Source organism: Periophthalmus magnuspinnatus, chromosome 6 (genome assembly GCF_009829125.3).
Source record: "Periophthalmus magnuspinnatus isolate fPerMag1 chromosome 6, fPerMag1.2.pri, whole genome shotgun sequence".
NCBI lineage: Eukaryota > Metazoa > Chordata > Actinopteri > Gobiiformes > Gobiidae > Periophthalmus > Periophthalmus magnuspinnatus.
The window spans coordinates 11,405,068-11,428,398 of NC_047131.1; the positions used below are offsets into that span (position 1 = coordinate 11,405,068).

Below are 23,331 nucleotides of genomic sequence, written 5' to 3' on the forward strand. Positions count from 1 at the left end.
AATCAGACAACTCCTTAAATAAGACAATGATCAGATTTTTGATCTGCATGTAAATGCCACACCACAAATCTTATCATGATCTGAGTTCTGCAGCTCTGAGGATTATTGAAAAGCTGTGTAAACAGCAAAATATGTCATGAGTAATCTGATTTATATCTGTGCTTTCACACTTGTGTGTTAGAGAACAAAGCCTAAGCCCATCCTGAGCACTTGTTTCTGTGGTCCTGTCTCAGCCCACTCTGTCACATCAGGAGAGTGACTGGACTCTGATTTTCATATTCCATAAACGTGTGGTGGCCTGTTCTCCAGGTGCTCTGCCCTTCGGAATGTAACAAGCACAGCCAAGAATGTATTAAAAGTAAGAGCCCTCTTATTATTAGGCTAATTTTAACTCAGTCATAAACAGAATATGCACATTGATTTGGCTGGTGACATTTAACAATAGTCACGCCATGAGGCCTATTACAGCTCACAATATGAACAGGCTCATGGGCTACTTTTTAAGTTTCCTTCTGTTTCCTATAAAGTTTAGGGAATAGGCTACATATTTGTTGTATAGGATCATCATGGGCTGAAGGTTAACACCTGCTTGTCTCCATGGATATATTCTTGTTTTGGCAGCAAGGACGTTCCCCAAGATGGCATGACACGATTTCAGTCTCCACGGAGAATGTTCCAGTGGTTGGCTTTAACTTTCTATCATTCTCCTTTGTGTCATCCCGATGAATCACCACTAGAAATGTCACACGTTAATCTACGTTACAATTGGAAAAGTCTTGTCGTTGATGTAGGAAAATTGTTGTCTGTTTGGGAGAAACCTCGCGATTCAAGTCGAACAGCGCCTCCCGGCCCGTGCGCGCAGGAGGCGGAGTGAACAGTAGTGACACGTGGGGCAGCAGCAGCCGCTCATTCAACGTGTGCTCCTCAACCCTGCAGCATGGCACTCCCAAACGGACCGAGCCCCGGGACTCTACCGCCGCTGCTGCCGCTCAAACTCCACTGAACACCGGGAAACATGAGCTGTGAGCGCGCAGTGTACGGCCGAGGCTTCGCTCTGGTGCGTTTGGAGACACCTCCTGGGACTTGTTCACGCGGGGAAGGAGAGGAGGCAATGCTGAAGCCGGGAGTTCGGATGTGTTAGCTCAGAGACACAAGCTAACGAAGCAAAAACAACCGGCGAGGCTCACACGGAGAAACGTGGCGAATGTTGGGCTGAAGCAGAGCGCAGTGTAGCGGGCTGAGAGAGTGCTGTGCTCGGCTGTCCTCGTCTCTTGTGCTCGGCTCTTGTGTTCGCAGTGCGGGGCTGTGTGTGGAGCGGTGGTGGTGCTGGAGCTCCGGAGGTCTGGAGGAGGATGCAGGTGAAGCAGCAGCAGCAGCAGCGGGTCTCGGAGCCTGACAGCGCCGGGGACACTCTACAGGGAGACGGCCTGCGCAAAAACTCCTCATGTTTCTCAAATATCAAGATCTTCCTGATTTCAGAATGCGCGCTCATGCTGGCACAGGGCACCGTGGGGGCATACCTGGTACGTACGCATCACTTTAGATTATTTCTGTTTTACAGCGGGACCAAACCAGGACTTGACCCGGGACTAAAGTGGCAGAGAGGTTTAGGCGCTGGATAAGTGGATAACTGGATAATGACCCACGAAAATGACTCGCTTTGGCCATTCGTCTGCAACAATAAGAGAGCCTTTATTTGTTCCATAATGGGGACATTCCAGTGTTGCAATACAAAGTTCAAAAACAGCAGGAGAGTAGAAATGTGCACTATAAATAAGAGAAATATCTGGCTCAACACTGTTCGAACTGTCCTGTGTCAGTGTTACAGTTACAGTTTTGGAATAATTTAATCTTGATTTAGGAAACTAGTTGCCTAAAGCCTATTAAAATAAGTTAAATACACTTTTAATTGTGTAGCCTGCTCTAAATCACAAACGCAAGATAATTTCACAAATATTCTATAAATTCTGAGGTAGACTGGCGCCTGTGTGTAACCAGTTTATTACCAGTGGACAGTGCTGTACTGGGCATAAGGAAAACGGCTTTTATTGGATATTGCGATAAATAATTAGCAAAAACTAGGCAAATAATTTATTAGTAAAAAAATAAATAATAATTATAAATAAATAAATAAAGTGAGAACAATAGCTACCTACTTACTACAGTATATCAAATATTTGTTTTCAAAATTCACAATATTTGATACCATGACCTAACAACATTTATTATTTTTATTCCCATTGTGATCATTCCTCTGTTATGTAACCAGCTTTGAAATCAGACTTTCTAAATGGTACAGTCAGTCAAAGTTAATGTGATATTGAAAGACATCTTAAATTATGGTTGTCATTTTGGGAGTAAATATTAAATTTGACTGACATATGTTTGCTTCTAAAATTCTGTTAATTTCTATTTTTTTTATTTTTTTGAGAGAACTCAGGCTAAATATGCAGAGTTTGTGTGTAAATGATGTGTGAATGAAACAGAAAAACTCCAGGTATGTTTGTGATGAGGAAGCAACATTATGACATTATGAAAATGGCTTAATATGGGCTCTTTAAATTTAGAATCTCAATTGATTTCAGTAAAAATGTCATAGATGAACTGGCATGCTCATTTGCATCAGGACCAGTGAAGAATGGAGACATTATTGTAGTTATTTTAAGTGTATATTTAGTGAACGCTTGTGTCCTTTCTCCAGTCCATGTGCCATGTGCCAGAGATGGCCGGGCTCCCGGGGGCTTTGTTTGGAATAATGTCACCATTCAGTCTGAACAGTGCAGGATGCAATTAGCTCATTTAACTAAATGATTCAAGGTCGAGTACTGCCTCCAGCTGCTGTGGAGAGGAGCCGAAGTTGATGTCGTCTATCTGTCTATTGCTATAGTATTTAATCAACTTTTGAAAGATGATCCACATATTCAACCTTATCATAATGTGTAAGGACTTGGACTCACACATTTACCATATAACCCTTTTATTTGTATGTTTCATGTGGATAAAGAGACATTAAATAGACTGTTGTGCTATATATATATATATATATATATATATATATATATATATATATATATATATATATATATATATATAAAATATGGGAAAAATGGTTACTTTGAAACCCACAGTCCAAGCTTACGACTAAGCAACTAGTAGCTCAACCATCACAGTGATCCTGGAGATGTTTGGGAGCCAACAGTGTAACACCAGAGCAGACCCACCAAGGCTGGAAACTGAAAGGCATATGGGAGAAGGAGGCATCACTGAGAGAAGACCACAAAACAGACCAAAGCAACCTCCTTGAACAGAATCCAGTCGCCGTCACAGTGGTAGACATCCAGAAAAGAGTCTCAGGTATGAAAAACTGAACTGGACAAGGCCTGCCCTCACACAATGCATGGCTAGTGGCTAAAGAAACACACTGCTCTCCATGAGCGTCTGGCAGCACAAATGAACCAGCTGCTAATTGATGGACTCACCCTGAATGGCTAACCAAAGTGTGTATGATCCTAATCCAGGAGGATCCCTCAAAGTTCAAGGTACTATCCAACTATGGGCCACTAACCTGTCTCTTCACAACATGGACGCTCATGTCAGGCATTTATCTTAACAATGAAACTTTTTAGCTTTTGTGCCTATTCTGATTTGGGGGTAGTTCTTCACCACTGTCAGTCACCGTCATGGTTAGTGGGCAGGCAGTGGATCTGCATCTGGATGACACCACACATTTATATCTTCCACTCAAGAAGGTGAAGTCTGATGTGTGGAATTATTATGGCTTTGTAACACAAGACCAACAAGGTAATGAGCCGTCAATCTGCAGAGCCTGCCCGAAAAAAAGTTGAGGCTCCAAGGGCAAACACGAGCAACTTGCATGTACATTTGCGAGACGGCCATCCTGCATTGTTTGCCAAACTTGAGAAACTAGAGAAATACCAGGAGCTCAAAGAAGAGCTGGAGAAGGCCTGGAAGGTGAAGGCATCAGTGGTGCCCGTGGTCATCAGAGCACTTGGGGCAGTGACCCCTAAACTGGAGGAGTGGCTACAGTACATCCCAGGGGAAAGGGACGGGCCACAGTACCATGGCTGCTCCTTTAACATGAGATAATAATAATAATACATTTTATTGATTAAAGCCTTTCAAAACATCCAGGGCCACTCTACAGAACAAGTTAAAAACATAAAAACAGATATTAAAAAAAAAATGGAGATGGATTCTGAGTGACACAATCTCAAAGCAGACACTGTGTATTGTGAATATATATGGTGAATAAAAAGGCAGACAGACAGTCCTGTACTCGGTCCGTCTGCATTGGGCGGTTAGTGAGACGTCTGTGTGTGACCCACGTGTTTTCTTGTCTGCACACACAGCACATGGTCACATAGTCACAGCAGCAGCACCAACAAACTTCTGTTGCTGTACCACATGTCCTCGTTTGATCGAGAACCAAAACGCAACTAAATCCTCACAAAGTCCTAGCCCGTCAGCCCAATAGCATCTTTGTCCAGCTACAGCGCTAATGCATGGACTGTTGCAGTCTCGACTGAACATTGGGGCTGCCTCGTATTTTCCTCGTTGTTGTGGTAAAAACTTTTCCATGTCTTGTTAGATTAAATGTTTGAAGTCTGCGCCCCTCTCCGAGTCGTGGAGCTGGTACAAAGTTGTTTTGCTGAATTATCTTTCCTCCAAACCTAAGAGAAGCTCTTATACGTAAGCCCGTATTTGTAAACATATGTTCCCCGCTCTCTGCCTCTGACCTGGGGCCGCTCTGTGTGCGGCTGGAGCAGTGGGCGGAATTTATTTTGGGCTTTTAATTATCTGCCTAAATTATCAATGACCATTTTTATGATCAGAATCATTGGTGTGATGTCATAATTGACCATATCGGCCAATAATTATGATAACCAATATTATTGTGTATCTCTACGTTGAACTCTTTTTGACAGTTTAAAAGCTCGGTCACTACAGTGTCTTTGATGAAAATGGATACATTTTGGTTCATAAATTGGTCTACATCTGATCTAAATCTAATTTGATTATAGATTCAGCTGTAGACAGTGGATTTGAAATGACTGTCTTCAGATTTTGTATCTTGTGGCTCTAAAACTGTGTATGACATTCCTGTTGTTTGTTCAATCCCTTGAGCCCTTAAACCTGTGAACCATGCATTTTATCACTTACAGTTTTTGTTGCCCAAAATGTCTTGAAAACATGCATTCTTACTGTGAGCTCGGTAGAGAAGCAACATAGTGCATCTTGAAGTGTATGATAATTCTTAGTAATGATAAATGCAGCTTTGACATGGAAAAGATATTGGTCAGATGCGAGTACCAAATATGGTCTAGGTACGAGTCAAAATAAAATATTGTTATACTGTTACTATCCCCACTGACAATAGATTAAGACTCTTCATGTTCTTGTGCAAAGACACTCGTGTGTAAATGATTGTGTGGGGAATGGAGATGTGAGGAGCTGTGCAGATTGTCCCAGTCAGTATAACGTGCCTATGAATGAGGAGCCAGACCTGTTGGTATTAGTCATTTTAGTCTATGTTAGGGGAGTCAAAGGATCATCTGATGGTGAGAATTTTAGAAGGAGTCAGTCTACACTCCAAAAAAGTAAACCTATCTCAAAGTGCTATTCATTAACGTGACTTGAACATTGACAAAGGTTGTTTTGATAAAGCTGGTCACACGATAAAGGAATGGTGAACTTGGACAATGTAAATGAAAATGAGTTAATGGTTTAACTTTTTTAGACTGAAGTCAGTAATCAGTATAGATATTTACTATTATGGTACAAAATACAACAAAACTGATATAGAATGTAAAATCGTTGTGTCTCTTCTCACGGTTATTGTAACTTTAAACTGGAGTCTGTCGTCCGTCCGGTTCATCGTAATATGCTTCGTCGTAGGGCTAACATTGTGACTGTGCTGTGCCTTTTTCGGCTTAAGCTGAAGTGTTCGCTTGTGATAGGTTCCATGGTTTGGATGGATCAAACCAAAACAAACATGGCAACAGCGAGAGGTATTCTTCAGGCTGAAAATACAGTTGTTTCTGAAAAAAACATGCAGAGGGAAGCGCATTGTGCATTTGTGGATGGGTAAGACACCAGTGGATTTAACTAAAGTTTGATTTGTGGCCTTGTTTCGCAGTTACACTTTCGACCAGTCACCATGACGGATTAGTTTGAATGCTCTGATCATTGGTTCTGATCGTTTTAAGCAAAAGAGTCATCCCAGATTAAAGTGTAGAACTCTATTCAGAGCCCTACACATATCATTCTGGTGTGAGCCAGGTTAGCTCCTGATGCAGCTCTTGATGCACAGACATAAACAGTCTTTATGTGGAGCACAGAGGAGCGGAGGCACGGCCAGCTGTCGTCAGCATGTGCCACTACACTGTCTGCATTGTTCTTCTTTGCTCAGAGCCACAGCCACCAGCCCCACAACAACCAGCCCCATAGGCAACCAGCCATACACGGCAAATTCTAAACGGTCACACATTTATATAACGCTTTTCCACCTTCAAGGCAGTCAAAGTGTTTTACATTAAGGAACCATTCATGCACACATTCATACACCAGTGTACATAGACAGTTCGAGTGAAATGGGTTAAGTGTCTTGCCCAAGGACACAACCACAGCATTCATCTGTGCGAGATAGAATTGCACCACCAACCAGTCGATCTGTCTTTATGTCCAACCTTTGGATCAGTGGAGAAACTTTCTACCATCTGAGCTACTGTTGCCCCAGTAGCAACCAACCATATGTGGCAACCAGCCCCACAGGCAACCAGCCCCACAGGCAACCAGCCCCACAGGCACACAACCCCACAGGCAGACAACCCCACAGGCAACCAGCCCCACAGGCAACCAGCCCCACAGGCACACAACCCCACAGGCACACAACCCCACAGGCACACAACCCCACAGGCACACAACCCCACAGGCAACCAGCCCCACAGGCAACCAGCCCCATAGGCAACCAGCCCCATAGGCAACCAGCCCCATACAACAATCAGCCCAGTAGGCCCATACAGCCCATACAATAACCAGCCTCAACACGACAAACAGCCCTCAGCCCTATAGATGACCAGCCACACAGCCGCCAACACGACAACAAGCTCCACATTGCAACCAGCCCCATACAGCCACCGGCCCAGTTCAGTGCCGGGAAATGCCTTGTCCATATTAGGCCTGGTTGTGTTCTGTGAGAGCGTCTGTAGAGCATCAGTGCTCAGATGACAGCGGCAGAGGAGACACTATCAGACTATCACCATTGAGTTTGGTTTATAATCGAGCAGTCCTATCATAAACTCTCTCTGACTTATTTGTCTTGTCTAATAAAACATGCTGTGATAAAATATAACTCCTAATTTGGACACACTAAAATGTCTTTTTCTCGAGAATTTGATTCACATTTTTAACAATGACACACTGTGGTGCTGGCTGTGGGAAGAGGAGCTAAAATTGTACTGAGTATTGTTACTTCAAAATAATGTTACTCAAAAAAGTACAAAATAGTGGTCCAAATAAATTTGACTTGGTGCCAGTTCTGCCTTACTGCAAGAAGGATCCAGGCAGTAGTGTCATAATACTAAAACTGCAACCTCAATTTTAATATTAAGATGCCATGATGATAATAAAAACAGTCTTTATTTTGAAAATGGAATGTGATTTTTAGCATTAAATCATAGTACTTTCTTTTGTATTACCACCTGGTCTTACAGTATATCTGTGTAATCCCTCAGTTGTACATTGTGGTCCATGTGCGTATACTAGTCTGTGTCTTATACTCCATATCATCCTAAAACTGTTCAGGAAAAGTTCATTTCTGTCTTGTGAATGTGACTTTTTTAGTATCGATATTTGTTCCAATGAGTATTTAGTTTCGATATTAGTTTTAGTATCGATTAGCATCTGATTTCCGATACCTTTGACTATCCCAGCAGGCAGCCTGGTGCTTTCAATGCGTTTGTGTTTTTTAAATATTTGTTTTTGTTTTTATTAGAGATTCCGTCAATAGTGATCTCATTGTATTGAAATTCATTGTCTATGTATTTGCTGTTAGTCATTACTGACATTTGGAGGCCTGTGTTTGAGACAGCTGTTCAAAGTGTGCGAGTACACATGAGAGTGCCTGTGGATTTGGACGTGTGCTGTACCCGAGTGCCCGACAAAAACAAACGCGTCGTTCTCTGGGCTGTGTTTTATTTCAAATACATGTTCAGGTTTTTAAAGATGTTTACTGTCAATATACAAATGTTTAACTCAAGGCCTATTTCGATGCTGCAATGATTATAAAAAACACTCCAATTATAAAAAAAACAATAGAATGTGATTTCTTTTTTTTTTCAGCAATGATTCTTGTTCAAATGAGAATCTATATATTGCATTTAGTATCAGTATCTGGTTATTCATTTTTTTGATAAAATAAGTCTATTAACAATATAAGGTGTCAGTAGGATCAAAAATCAGATACTAGTCAATAATGAAACTAGTATCTAAACTAGATATGCAAGTATCAATACTAAAAAGAATGATTTAGATTGTGGTATTGGAATCAGTATTGAGTATCGAGTCTGTTCCTTAGTATCAAAATCTAGTTTGAAAATTTTAGTATCACGACATCACTAGTCTATTGACAGCATACTCCTTAACATTTAACATGTGCTAGCGCTCTGCTAGCCTAGCACTGGCAGTGAGGGTCAAAGGTCATGTCCAGTTTATGAGCTGTTTATGTCAGACTGACCGCTCCGACCACAGCTTTGTACTGGCGAATGCTCAAGTCTGTCTACGTCAGCACTGAAATGGCAATATATTATTCTTTGCAAAGAATTAATTGTATAAAACGTGTATAAGCCTGTAGTTCAGACCATGTTTGCAGTTTACTTATGTATTTTGCAAACACAAAATATAATCATAATACATGCTGTGTTATTAGCAGAGGCTGGTAGTACTCAGTTACATTTACTTGAGTACGTTTATAAGCAGCATGCTTTTAATCCTATACGAGTAATATTTTTTATTGAAGTAACAGTACTCTTGACTAAAAGGTTTGGTTACTCTTCTCACTGTGAGTAAGTCTGCAAGTGACAAAAACTTTATGTTAAAAATATGAAATGATTTGAACATTTGTGTTTCTCACACTGCTCATTTGGATATGATTTGGTTTTTTTCTAAATTTTTGTGTCCATCCTTTGAAAATAGTGCGTCATTTGATTTTGTGCTTCATGTTTGTCTGTGTCCTGTGTGTGGCTGCTGGATTTGAACATTACCTTGTGTTTTACATTACCTCCCAAAGCTGACATCACAATGGGATAATGCAAATGAGGTCTGAGTTCTCCGAACTGTGGCTGTGAAGGTTTCCTCATATTCCAAATGCCACTGCAAAAGAAAGAGAACATTCACATACTGTTCTTTAAGATATTCTTTTATTAACCTGCATTGGTTTAGAAATACAAACATCACAATTCAGATGGCTGCCAACACAAACAAATACAGTGGTTAATAAGCCAATGCCATCGGGCAGCCCAAAAGTGTGTGGCATTTGTGAAAGGATGACTAGTCTGGGAACAGTTTTTTGTAAAAGGTTTTTTGTAGTTGTGAATAAATCAACATTACATTTGATATCAGTGAAATTTATTTTGATTTAAAGATATTTCATGGGAGGTCACAGGACTGATTGGATTTAATGAACACAATGGCTCTTCTCACTGGTATGTGAAAAATGAGCCTTGATCTACATTTCAGAATCAGAAACTTACACGTATATACACCTGAAGCAGTGAGCTCTTTTCTATTGATCTGTCTGTAAACAATAAACATATATTCATAAATCAGTGTGCACAGTGTCTTGCCCAAGAGCACATCAGAGCAGGGATCAAACTGCCAGCCTCTGGATTAATGAGCAACACTCCCACTGATTCTCCACTTTCATACTGCGTTCAAAAGAAATGTCTTCTTGAATGTGGTGTTTTCAGCAATACTTAACGTTCCTGTATCATGCAGGAAGAAGAGGCAGTTTGTATCAAGATAAAACTGACCACAATCATTATAGCTGCAGGTTCTCATGGTGTAACTGTGCAGAGTTAAGTGATGGAAAGTTTTCTTTCACCCGCTAATGTTGAAGAAAATGTTCACACCCTAGTCTCTTAAAAGACAACATTATTATAATGCACTGTGCACAGGCTTTAGTCAGAAATCTCTGAAATGGCTTCAAATTGTACAGAACTCAGCTCTCGGCTCCAAGACTGTTGACTAGTATCGTATAATGTGCTTGTGTATCTTTTTATTAGTCTCTTTACACAGGAGCTTCAGAATTGATTTTAGAACTAAACTTTTACACAAAGCAGTTTTATATAGAAGTAGCAGTAGGATTTTTTTTTTATTTGTTTTTCAATTAGTCTGTGCGTTCAGTTGGAAGTTTAAAACATGTCTGACCTGTTGGATGTTTTTTTTTAATGCCTGTGTTCTGTTGACATTTTAGAACATGTTGAACTTGTTGCATGTAAAACACTTTGTAACTACCAAATTTTCCAGACTATAAATTGCTCTGGAGTATGATTCGCACCAGCCAAAAAATGCAGAATAATAAAGACAAAAAATTGTATAAGTCGCACTGGACTATAAGTCACATTTCTTTTGGGAAATTTACTTTACAAAATCCACGACCAAGAACAGACATTTTATCATTAAAGGCAAGTTATAATAACAATGAAATGGAGAATATCAGACTGAATATCAGTGCAGCACGCTAGCGTAACACATTTATATTTATTCTACATGAAGCAGAGACAGAACTGAATGTGTCTGGTGTGTTTACATAAGATATTAACAGTTAATCAGATAACTAAAGCATAAAAAAACAAGCCAACAAGTTTACTCTCTATCTCACTCCAAATCACTAAATCCATTGAATTCTTCATCCTCAGTGTCACTTCTGAACAACTCCACCAACTCCAGAGGTAGATGAAGCGCCACTCCGACGTGGCTGTCATCAGACTCGACAGAATACAATTTTCTTTTAGGGGGCATTTTTGTTCAGTCTTTCTCAGAGATCTTTTAAATTACTGTAATGTAGAAATTAAAATTTTTCCCCCGGCCAAACTATGAAAAGAAGTGTTATTTTATCGTATTTTCCGGACTATAAGTCAAAGTTATATAACCCCATGCGGGGCTCTCATACAGGGATAATATAACTGAATGATCCTACTTAACCAGGCTACAACTCTATAAACAGCCTCCTGAGCTCCCATTTTAGTGTACACAACAACATAAATAAAGGTGTCAGTGAACTGCTAGTTGAGGGATGACTCTGGGCCATATTGTTAACAATAATTGCTTCTGGTAAATATGAAGTGTTCTGCCTCTCCCTGGAGCACTCAGATTATTTAATTCTGACTGATGTGGACTGCTGAGCTCCGCCCCAGACAGATGCCGAACATTTGGGGAGTCCCAGCTCTAAACGCTGGTGGCATGTCTGTCTCAGCGCACATCTGTGGGAAACGAGTCACATGACGCAGGAGTTTGTTTGGTTGCCAGGCGACAGATTCAACAACGGTGCTGCTCTTGTCAGTGAGAAACATGGCCTCTACCAAATACCAGTGAAATATGTGCTGGATCCTCATAGCGACAGGTTCATCCAGAATGAACAGGAGAATGTTAAGTATCAGCAGTGGAGTCTGAACACTAGAGCTGTGGTCAGGAACGGGCCTTATATCAATTCCAGTATTAGCTGATATCGCCATTCGATACTGATTTTTGATACTGTTTGTTTTGTTTGTTTTGCCTAAGAGCCCTTTTTGAACAGAAAACATGGAAATAGTGTTGTATGGCTCTATTTTTATACAAAGATGTAACAAATTATTTCATTTTCCAGATAAATACATTTTATTATTTTTTTTAAAGTGGAAAGTTAATTTGTGATCTTTACTTCAACTTAAAATAATGGATTTAAAAAGCTAAACATCGGTATTGCCAAAAAGCAGTTATCAGCCACAGCAGCTGGCCAAATATCGGATATCCGCTCAATACAAAGGAACAGACTTGATACTCAATACCGATTCTGCTGTCACAATGATAATTAAAAATACATTTTAAACGACAGTGTGATTTTCAGCATCATAAATCATAGTAACTTCTTTTATATCTGTAATCCCTTAGTCGTCCAGGTATCCCTCAGTTGTCAAGATTATTCTAAAGATATTCAGGAAAGGTTCATCCCCCCTTCCTCTTCCCCCTCTTCCCCCTGTATCAAATGTTATTGAACTATAGCATGTTATGATGTCATCAAACTCAGCAGTTACACAAGTGGAAATACAACGTAATGTTGCTCCAAGAAATTAGATTACCGGTAGATTCAACTGTATTGTCGTTGCTGTAATGGTCTAACCAGGAGCGCAAAGAATCCAGTACGAGATAGAAATGTACATATGATAGGAATGTATACTATGCAACAGTAAGGCATGCTATGTACGTATATGAGCTCGTCTTTTGTGGACCTATTGTGGGATTCTTGTGGCTTTAAAAGATTAAAAGTCAATAGCATTTATAAGGAAAATAAGTTACGTAGTATGTTTTCTGATTAGTAGTCACTTACAGTACACACTGTTTGAGAATCACAAGTGGAAGGACAAAACACTAAATAATAATAATAATAATGATGATGATAAAGTGGTGCAAGAAACCTAAATGTTCAAATGATTTCATATTGTCAACATAAAGCTTTTGTCATTTGTAAACTAACTCACAGTGGGAAGAGGAACCAACACTAAGGGATCTGAAAACTACCCTTATCAAACTTACTCATGTGTAGTTGAGTAAGTGAAACATTCCCACCTCTTGTTCTTATCAAGAAACCAGATACTTTTTTGGCATGTAGTTTTAAGCCACTTTCTTATTAATGGACACTACTGGTGATATTACAGTGCTTTTGAAACAGGTTTTCATGCTTTTTTATGACTTGGTTTGGTGCAATAGTACTTGTGGTTAAATATTTAGTAAAGATAGTAAAATATCAGTAAAGAGGCAGTTTGTGGGAAAAAAGTTGAGAAGTTAAATACAAAATACAGGAAGTAAGACTGAGGTCTAAAAAGGAATATCTCTGCCTGTGTCACCAACACAGAAAATTACATCCAAAATGCAGTGGCAATTTACGCTAAAGGAAGGTATTGTTCTGGTAATATAAACCTTCATTAACAAAATAAAGGTGTTGTTGCTAAGTATTCATAACTATTACGTAATTTAGACAGGTTTTGGCCCGTGTTAACATTATCGTTGCTAGGTAATCTCTGTGTATGCCAGATTTGTTGCCTGTGTCCAACCAGGAAGTAAATTTATAAACTTCATTAAAATGTCAAATTCTAAATATAATTATGTTACTTTTGTTTTAAGGAAATGAGTAGTGTAACCTGTCATGTGCAGTTTATATGAAACTTTGTTTTCTTTAAACAGCAAAAAAAGATATATATCTACGTCTTACCTACCCCTGCTTCAGCCCCGTCAGTTTGTCCAGTGAGCTCAGAAAAAATGAGAGTGCTGCCCAGGATCATGAGTCATTCTCAAATGTTCCAACCACAAGTTTAGAGACGGGCTAGAAATGAACTCCTCAATCTGAACAAACTTCACTGGAAACTGCAGTAATGTCAAAAAGCCCAGTGCTTTGTAGTCTGAACATAGAATTTAAACTTTTTATACCACAACATCACAATAGAAATAGTCTTTTAGAGGATTATGTTTGTTTATGTCATGTTTGAGTAATGTAGCGATCTCTCATGGGCACTATTTAAACCCTCCTTATGCATTACAATCCTATCCAAAGCCCAGCCCAGAAGCCTACATCATCCATGCTCCCACACAATTTTCCATAAATAGACTAAAGCATGATTCAGAACAATGCACTACAACTTCACAAACCTGATGTAATGTGCAGCAGTTTCATTAGTGTAAACCATGTCGATTGTAATGTAATAGAGCTCTGAAGGGAGTGATTTAGCACAGAGAGCAATGGGAGGAGGGACTCAGCTTCAAAAACAAAAGTGTTACTTATTTAGCATATTAATGTTATTTTTGGCAAATATAGCATTTAAAAAACTTAACTTGATGATCTGAATATGTTATGTGTTAGCAGGTAATACCCCATAGAAGTGTAATACCCTCACTTTAATGGCCTATAGAAATATATGGGTAAATTGCAGTTGTATGTAAATGAAATGCAGTACCTATAAGTAAAACAGTCCACATGTGCTCTTATGTACAGTACTAGAGAAAGGCTGACGTCACCATGGAGACGGTATGTACGCTGTCATCGTCCTGTTTGGGAAATGCCTGAAAGGATGTTTATGTTAGTGTTCTTTTTCCAGCCCACTGGAAATGGAAAATGACTTTCAGGGAGTGTTTGGGGCACATCTGAAAATAGTACTCTTCGAATGTGACACAAACTGAGCTACATTATCACACAATCACATGGACATATGTACAGCACACCAGGGGCATAGTTAGTGCTGCTATGCTACAAAGCAAAGAGGTCAAGACAGTTGTTTATTTCAGGCTGTTTGACAGTCCTTGATAACAACATGCAAATTATTTAATTAAAACCAGATGAATAAACACAAGCTGTGCCATGTAAATCCTCAAAAGTGTTTTTTAGTTCTGTTTAGTTTAGTCTGAGATCTAAATGTGAATGTGCTGTTGTGTGATCCTCAGTTAAACATTGGTGAGAAGTTATGTGACTAAATCAGGCTCAACTGATTTAGTCACATAACTTGTAAATGTAAATATAGAACATTGCCAACAATAATGCATTGTTATAAAAGGAAATGAGACATCTGTAACTCCTTAAATCAACTTATACATCTGAAGAGTAGGGGCATTTTGTTTTATTTTTAAAAATGTTACAATGTCAAATGCAGAGGGCCGTAAACTCCATAATCCCAGTGAAGGAGCCACATGTGAGTGACTGGAGTATGAAGCCAAAGCAAAAGAAACTTATTTACAGAAGCCAGGCATTGGGAGGTTGGTGAGGTTGTCTCTTAAGCAGATAAAAATGTTTTTTTTCCACCATTAATGGTGAAACAGAAACTTATTCATAGAGCTCACATTCACATTTGTGAAACTCAGTGACATTGGTTGTGCTCTCTCTCTCAGGTGAGTGTTCTAACCACTCTGGAGCGGCGCTTCAACCTTCAGAGTGCTGATGTGGGCGTGATCGCCAGCAGCTTTGAGATCGGGAACCTTGCCCTCATCCTGTTTGTGAGTTACTTCGGGGCCCGGGCGCACCGGCCTCGGCTCATCGGCTGCGGGGGCATCGTCATGGCGCTGGGGGCTCTACTGTCGGCCCTCCCAGAGTTTCTGACCAGTCAGTACGAGATGGGGAAGATGTGGAGGACGGACATTGGGCGAGAGGTGTGTTCAAACAGCAGCAGCAGACAGGCCCAGGAGGCAGAGGACAGTGTGTGTCAGAACAAGGCCAACACAAACATGATGTACCTGCTGTTGATCGGAGCACAGGTGCTACTGGGCATCGGGGCCACGCCCGTGCAGCCACTGGGCGTGTCCTACATCGACGACCACGTCCGCAAGAAGGACTCCTCACTTTATATAGGTATGCACACTGTACACTACACCAGGACTGATGCTTAGAGATGGGCTTTAATAATGTCGTTAGTGTAATAAGTGGAATAATCAGCAAATCCACAAATGTTGATCATAGACATTTTCTAAATGTATTTTCTTAATATGCCTTTTTGGCCTTTAATTAATGTGCAATCGTTTTGTCATGATACTACAATTTCAAACTTGGTGGAAAAAAAAAAGTATTTTTTTTCTTTGCTTGTAATGTTCCACAGTATGGCTTTAACTTTCATTGCTGTAATTGCTCGTGTTTTTATTGTTGAAAAGAATACCTCACAAAACATATTCTTACAATAACTCTGACCTGCAGCTTGGTGGTGTCAGTTGCTTGTTGCTGTGAAGATAGACAAGCTTAATGCCATATTGTAGAACTCTCCAGAAGTTTTCTACCTGCTGTCCGTTTTTACAGACATGTATAGAATTTGTTCATAATAATTCTTTGGCAGTTACGATGCCTGCAGTTCTCAGTATGTTTCAAACCTTTAACGGAGGACATTGAGTAATCCTAAGGACATTTTATTATTATTATTTTATTATTTGCATAGTTTTGCACAGTCGCACTGCTTTGTCTGCTTTCCTGGGACGCGTTTGGTCACAGTGAGGCGTTTATGCTTAGCTCATCAGTCCAGGTGCCATGTGCAGCTGACTCCACACTTTTGCTGAGTACAATGTATGTACAGTCCTAGTACAGTGTGGGGGTACAGTGTGAGAGTACAGTGTGAGAGTACAGTGTGAGAGTACAGTGTGAGGGTACAGTGTGAGGGTACAGTGTGAGAGTACAGTGTGAGAGTACAGTGTGAGGGTACAGTGTGAGAGTACAGTGTGAGAGTACAGTGTGAGGGTACAGTGTGAGGGTACAGTGTGAGAGTACAGTGTGAGAGTACAGTGTGAGAGTACAGTGTGAGGGTACAGTGTGAGGGTACAGTGTGGGGGTACAGTGTGGGGGTACAGTCTGACGGTACAGTCTGACGGTACAGTCTGACGGTACAGTCTGTGTGTAGCCTGAGTACAGGAGCCATACAGAGGAGCCGTAGAGGGCGGAACAGGCTGACGCGGCACACATAGCTGCCATACCAGCTCTTCAGTGCTGATGTCTGCTCCTCCTCAACATGTTTGTCTTTCCCTCTTCACAACAATACCAAGCTGTGCCTATTGGACATACTGTTTGTTTACACAGCTTGGTTTTATACCGTGGCATTTATGTTGTGGATGGGTCTGCTTATATACATTCATTTATAGACTAACATACACTTGATCAGGTTTCCAAGGGTGTACAAGCAGTATATATTTCAGCTATAAGTCCTTCTATATAGGCCTAACAGTATTAAAACAGCACTGTGTAGCTTTTATATTGGAGCGTGAGTCACCTATTTGTCTCTATGATAACCAGATCAATTCTTGTTTGAGTCCAAAATGTATAGACTGTGAAATTCTACTATTATCTTGTAGAGTAGAAGGCAAATTCCCCATCTCTATTTATGCTTGTTTTCAGTTGTTACTGAGCAGCGTGGGCTGTGCTGTGCCTGGGGACTGACTCTGGACTGGCTCAGCTCTGGCACAGATCTGACATTAGTCTGGCTCAGGTCTGATGCACTTGTGGTCGCCTGTCCAGCCAGAACCACACGCTTTGACAAAACTTTACAAAGATGAGTGGGTCTGGAGCCATATCTTGTTGAATTCAGTTGGATGTGATTGACAGACAGATTAACCAATCAGAGAAACACATGGTCCGTTCAAATATAGCGGCTTACTACACAGAGGACTTAGAAACAGTGCAGATTTCACCACCAAACAGTAGCACCAAACTATTATTTATCTCAGGTAAAAGAATTTTTTTTTTTTTTTTTTTTTTTTATGAATGATGTGAGAATTTTGGAGAGGAGATGTCTTCTGCATTTGAGAGACACATGATACAAATTAGTGGCTGTGGTTGGACCGTCCCAAGTTAGTATCAGTTAGTATCTGATTTCGATACTTTTCACCACCCTAGCTCCAGGTCTGGCACAGGTCTGGCTCAGGTCAAGTATTGAGCATGTCTGATAAGGCGCACAGATGGTTGTAATCCTTGCGCTGCCCACCGGTCATGTGCCCCGGCTGCATGAATGAAGTGTCTGTCTGTACCATGAGTTCTCTCTCTCTCCTCTGGGCTATGGGTTATTCATGAGCACTCAGCAGACTCAAACAGCTCTGTCCATTGCACAAATGTTTCTGCATGCCTCCATGTTGAACGTCATAAGACTTGACATGAGTTCACGTTATTGAGCTGAGCGGTTTTGTTAGTTTACAATGCCACCAATCCTGGTCACCAATAAAAGTAAGTAAGTCAAAGAGCTAATAAAATATGTTAAAACAAAACACAGAGAGAGAGAGTGGTTCTGAATCAGAATAAGTTTTATTGCCATTTTCAGTGAACAAAATTCATAAATTAGGATCTTGCTTCAGTGTTATGCTGCAACATTTACAATGCATAATAATAGTAAATATAAACTAAATATTAGAATTGATATACAAATATAAAATATGCAGTATGGGCAGAACAACAGTGCAAAACGATGAGTGCAAAATTAGATGAATCCATCTAACTAAAACTAACTATCTAAAAATCACACCCGTGCACACGTAATGGTCACTAATGCTTAATCTGTTAAGTTTTAAGATAAATTGTTGTCTATAAATGCCAAAATCTGACTCAATTCTATTCATTACCTCTAATTCTCACCTGCCAATATGTCGTCCTAAATAGATTTTGTCAAAAAGAATGATTACTCTATTTGTATTGATGATTTTGTTGCTAAAAATTGGTATACAAATGGGATCACTGGTGCTTTTCAGTTTGCATAGTTACAACATAGAAAGACCAACTGTACCATATAACTAGTATAGAAAAAAACGTCTTTTATATTCCACATAATTACCTAATCCTTGCATGGTCCCTGCTCTGTTGATTGAAATGAGCTGTTAGCGCGGTGCCAGATGAGTGGGGTCTATCTGGAAGCTGTGACATGATGCATTTACACCTCCAGCGCTGCATTTTCCCACACTTTGAGCAGCACTTGAAATGCTCACACCGACGAGCCTGTTGAGCAAGCCTCCTACCGCCGCCACCCTGTCATTTGAGCTGTCTGTGACTCTAATGAGAGGCTAGTCCAGGTGAGATGTTTACACCTGGTTAAGACCTGGTTCATAATGACAGTCCTGTTCGTCTCTCCTGAAGTCGTGGTTTAGACCTGGTTTGCATTGGTTGTACTTCTTCTTTTTAGTCTTGATGTAGTTGTATTGTAGTCTTAGCATGCCTTAAATTGTGTCTTAGTTCGGTTCTCATCTGATCTCAGTTTAATATTGGTATAGACTTGATTTAATCCTGCTTTACTCTGGGTTTAATCACAGTTGAGTCCCAATTTTTAAGTGTGAACGTATCTTTATTTGTTCTTGGTCTTACATTTGGTTTAATCTAGTTTGTTATTTTTACTAAAACATGAAAACTTGCTCATTATGAAATTGTAGTGGTCCAAGTTGTTCCTCACTTACCTCATGCACCATGATGAGTCTTACTGTCTTACAACTAGCATGTTAACGCACACTTCCTTCCTTTTACCTCAAGAGTTGCTTTATAAAATATATCTGTACTAGGGCGAGACACACTTTGCAAAGTATATGTAGAAAAATGTGGGTATATGCACTTTAAATCCTGGTTTAAGACTGGTTTAGTCCGAGTATGTTGTACCTGTTCAGATCCCATTTTACTTCTTGTTTGGACCTGTACTATGACCCCAGCAGAGTGCAGAGGCCTGGGGCAGATGGAGTGACAGAGGAGGCTGGAGAACATACCACACAGATCTGAGAAAAACAACACTGTGTCGACAGGCAGACAGGCGCATGAAAAACTGCTTTGTAATCCTATAGTCACTATAGACTGGATACTACCAAGTTTTTTGGGTTTTTTTTTTAATTCAGAAAAAAGTAATAGTAATGTTTTGGGGTTTTTTTTAATCATATATTTTGGAAATAATTTGTTTTTATATTTAGATGAATTGTTATAGTATCTTGTTATTTATTAGACCAATGGCTCCCAATGTTTTCACACCAGCTCCCACAGAAGAAGATTTTGCTTTCCAGGTAGCGCCAGAGCTATCCCAGGTCTTTAACAGGACTATTCCAGGTATAATCTAGAGCTAAACCAGGTCTAAAAGTGGACTACATTATTTCCACTGTAGCTCTGAATAGTGTTAATTCTAAAATTTCAAACTCAATTTCAATAGTTATGGAATAGATTCAATACTTGATGCTGATGCTGATACCACAATGATTTATTTAGACAATAGAATGTGATTTTCAACATTAAATGGTAGTACTTTCTTTCATATTCCCATGTGTCTTATATGTGTGTAATCCCTCAGTCGTCCAGGTAGGTCCCATAGTGGTCCATGGGTGTATGCTAGTATATGTGTCTTATACTTGTTCTCTTACAGCTCAAGATCATTCTAAAGCTATTCAGGAAAGGTTCAATTCTGTCCTTCGAGTGTGACTTTTTTAGTAAAGATACCTGCTCAAATTACTATCTAGTGTCAATACTAGTGTCTGTATCGATTAGTATCTGATTTTCGATATGTTTGAACAAGAAAGTCTCCAAAGAAGGACAGAGAAGGGGCAATTAGGCAAACCCACAGACTGACCTCCATAGACTGTATAAAGAAGTGAACTAAGTGAGTGTGACGTCACCCATAGTGTTTGGCTCCAGTCAGAAACTCATCGAGGTTGCAGTTGTAGGTGCAAATTTTGAGCCAAGTTGCATATTAGGACTTCCGACAGCAGGTATCATTGCAACCAAAGAGCCAACCCGGAGCGAGGCTGTGAAGGTAACGCCCTGCACCACTGGTTTACCAGGAAGCGGGCGCTTAGCAGTGCTATCAATTAAGCCTGTTGTTAATTGTAGAGGGCATGACCTTGGGGAAAGAAGGGGCCTGATTTCTCTGTTATTAATGTTCATATGTTGATTTATGGACACAATAGTGAAATAAAAATATGAGCCTCATGTAGAGCGGGTCAATGCGAACATTTTATGAGCAAAATGACGAGTGTGACAGCAGCAGTTGCGGAGAGAGAGGCCAGAGATATGTAATTTTCCAATATAAAGTGAATTGGAGCCAGAATGAATGGAGCCGCAAGCGCACCCATGATCACTCCCTAGTTGGAACGCGACAGCTTGCAGGTTAGTTATGTCCATTTATGTATACAGTCTAAGGTCACCTCAATCATTTTTTCAGAGAAGTTGTCAACAGTTTAAACATTTTCCTTGTAGAAGAGAAAACCAGTCTGTTCTTAGTTCTAACTGTTCAGACTTGGCTGTGTTCACTTCTGCACAACCTGTTTCACTCTGCTGTATTGTGCTCCTCTCAGTCGCGTTACACCCTCTCCCATTGTCAAATTCTACACAGAGGGCCTTTGTTGGGAGGTGGGGCCTTTTAAATACCAGGAGCCTGTGTGTGTCTGTGTGTGTCTGTGTGTGTCTGTTGGTGAGTATTTAACGCATTTTGAGGACTAAAATCTGCACTCACACTCACATCACAAAAAACAGGTCCACAGGACATAAATCCTTTGGTATTAAATCAAACGCTTAGTCAGTGATTTAGGCAGTGTAATGTCCTCAAAACATGTGTGTGTCTCTCTGTGTTTGTGTGTCTGTTTGTGCATCTGTGTATGTGTGTCTAATAATAATAATAATAGTAATAATAATAATAAGCACTTTACAGATTTGTTAAAGCCTCTCAAAGCTCTCCACTGTCGTAATTATACATTTACTCCACACTCGGTGGTAAGCTCCTACTGTAGCCACAGCTGCCCTGGGAGAGACTGACTGAAGCAAGGCTGCCAATCTGTGCCACTGTCCCCTCTGACACCACCAATAACCCACACACCACTTTCATACAGGTGAAGTGTCTTACCTATCAACACAATGACACAACTTGGTCCTTCGGGTTGGGGGGACCACAGCTCTGACCATTGAGCCACTGTCGCCCCTGAAGAAAAGCCTTATAATTCCAAAGGAACATTTATATAGGCTCATTTATATAACCCAATTTTGTGCAGTCATGTCACTGTATATTCTTAGCTCTGAATGTGCCCTGGTCTATGTAAACAAATCCAAATGATCCAATTGCGTCATCTGGATGTCCATTCCCACCACTGCCCGACCTCAGCGCCCGCCTGGAGGCTAATTCTGGCCTCTCTCTGTGGACCCAGGCAGGTCCTGGGTACAATCGTGTTCTCACAGTCCCAGCTCCACCCAGTGTTTCCATACCAGCTTGTCTAAGCTTGATCTTGTCAGATCTCTTTTCAATACTTTTGACAAACATGGACATCGCAATATTCTTGAATCCCTATTTGAATCCCTACTTTAAAATTAAGATAAAATGAACTAGTCCTGTTTTTCACATTTTTAAACCGTTTTAAACTATAATATTAACTGTAGTTAACCGAATGCATATGCTTTATTAATGTTTAATTGTAATGAAACCAACAAATCGATGTTTATGCAGACAGATTTCTTTATGAGTAAGAAACAAGTCATCTGTAAAACAGATCTGGCTTGAAGAAAAATCATATATTGAGTGAATGTAAGTTTACTATAGACTTTTTGTCAATATTCTCACCATAATTCATTCATAATGTGTTCTCTGTGTGGACAGTGTGGAGTGAGTTTACAAAGGTCACTGTGTGCGTTCATCTTACTAAAGCTCCTCTTTGAGCACATTATAAAACTTCAGCAATTAAAAAAGGAAACGGGCAGCACAGCATGGCGTTGCGTGTGAGCGTCTTTTTATTCACCTCAAATAAATATCTAAAAAAAAGCACATCTGGTTACACATGTGCGAGTGCTTAAAATAAGTCTGGAGACCTGCTTATGCATTCTGAGCGTTCTAATTAATCACCGCGATGAGTTTATAAGTACTTTTCACAACTTTCAGAGGCCAGTCCGGAGCTAACAACAACTAGCTTGCTACTGTGTACTTCCTGATCATATAATAAAATGCTTTATAATTACAGGCGAAGCAGAAGATGCAGACAGCACACAGCAGACTTATTTTGACCTTTGAAGAGCTGCTTATACAATATATCTGCACTGGGGCAAGATGCATTGTATGTGGAGAAAAATTTGGTACAGGGCAATTAAATGTCTCTTTTGTCAGCGAAAATACGCAAAAATAAAATTATTTTTTCACAGTGGCTTCAGAAATTGGTGCCCTTATTTAACCCTAAAGATGTGGTCGTTGTCAGTTGAATTGACTTTGAGCAGTAAGATTCATATGTCACATTTATCTATCTAATCCCAAACAAATACTGATACAGTTTAACATTTGTGGGTCATAAGATTTGATATTTCTCACTGTTTTTTCTTTTCAAAAACAGTGAATCTGTTATAGTACAGGCTCCGACCCTCCATCTGAGATTATGGCATCATTACATTGTAGAACGTGACCTGTACAGGCAGCCCGTGCATGATTTGGTGAAAACAGGCTTTTAAAGGAGAAGTAGGGGTTATGCAATACTAAGTATGTCCTGTTATGCAATATTTCATTTAATTTTAATCATAAGCAATTAGCATTAGCTTAAATGTGCTATATATGCTTAAATATGCTCAACTGCTTTTTGGGTTTTCATAATTTAGTTTCCCTGAAAAACATGCAAGCCTAGAGT

General features: G+C 40.0%; 1 protein-coding gene across 1 annotated transcript in view; it reads left to right on the top strand.

The window, feature by feature from the left end:
* Positions 1 to 899: 899 nt before the first annotated feature.
* slco3a1a (solute carrier organic anion transporter family member 3A1a) overlaps positions 900 to 23,331 on the top strand; it is a 51,862-nt gene continuing 29,430 nt past the window's right edge. Inside the window, exons 1-2 of the mRNA XM_033968501.2 lie at positions 900 to 1,523; positions 15,151 to 15,607. Coding sequence (XP_033824392.1) covers positions 1,353 to 1,523; positions 15,151 to 15,607 — 628 coding nt within the window. The 5' untranslated portion in view covers positions 900 to 1,352. The remainder of the gene's footprint in view (positions 1,524 to 15,150; positions 15,608 to 23,331) is intronic.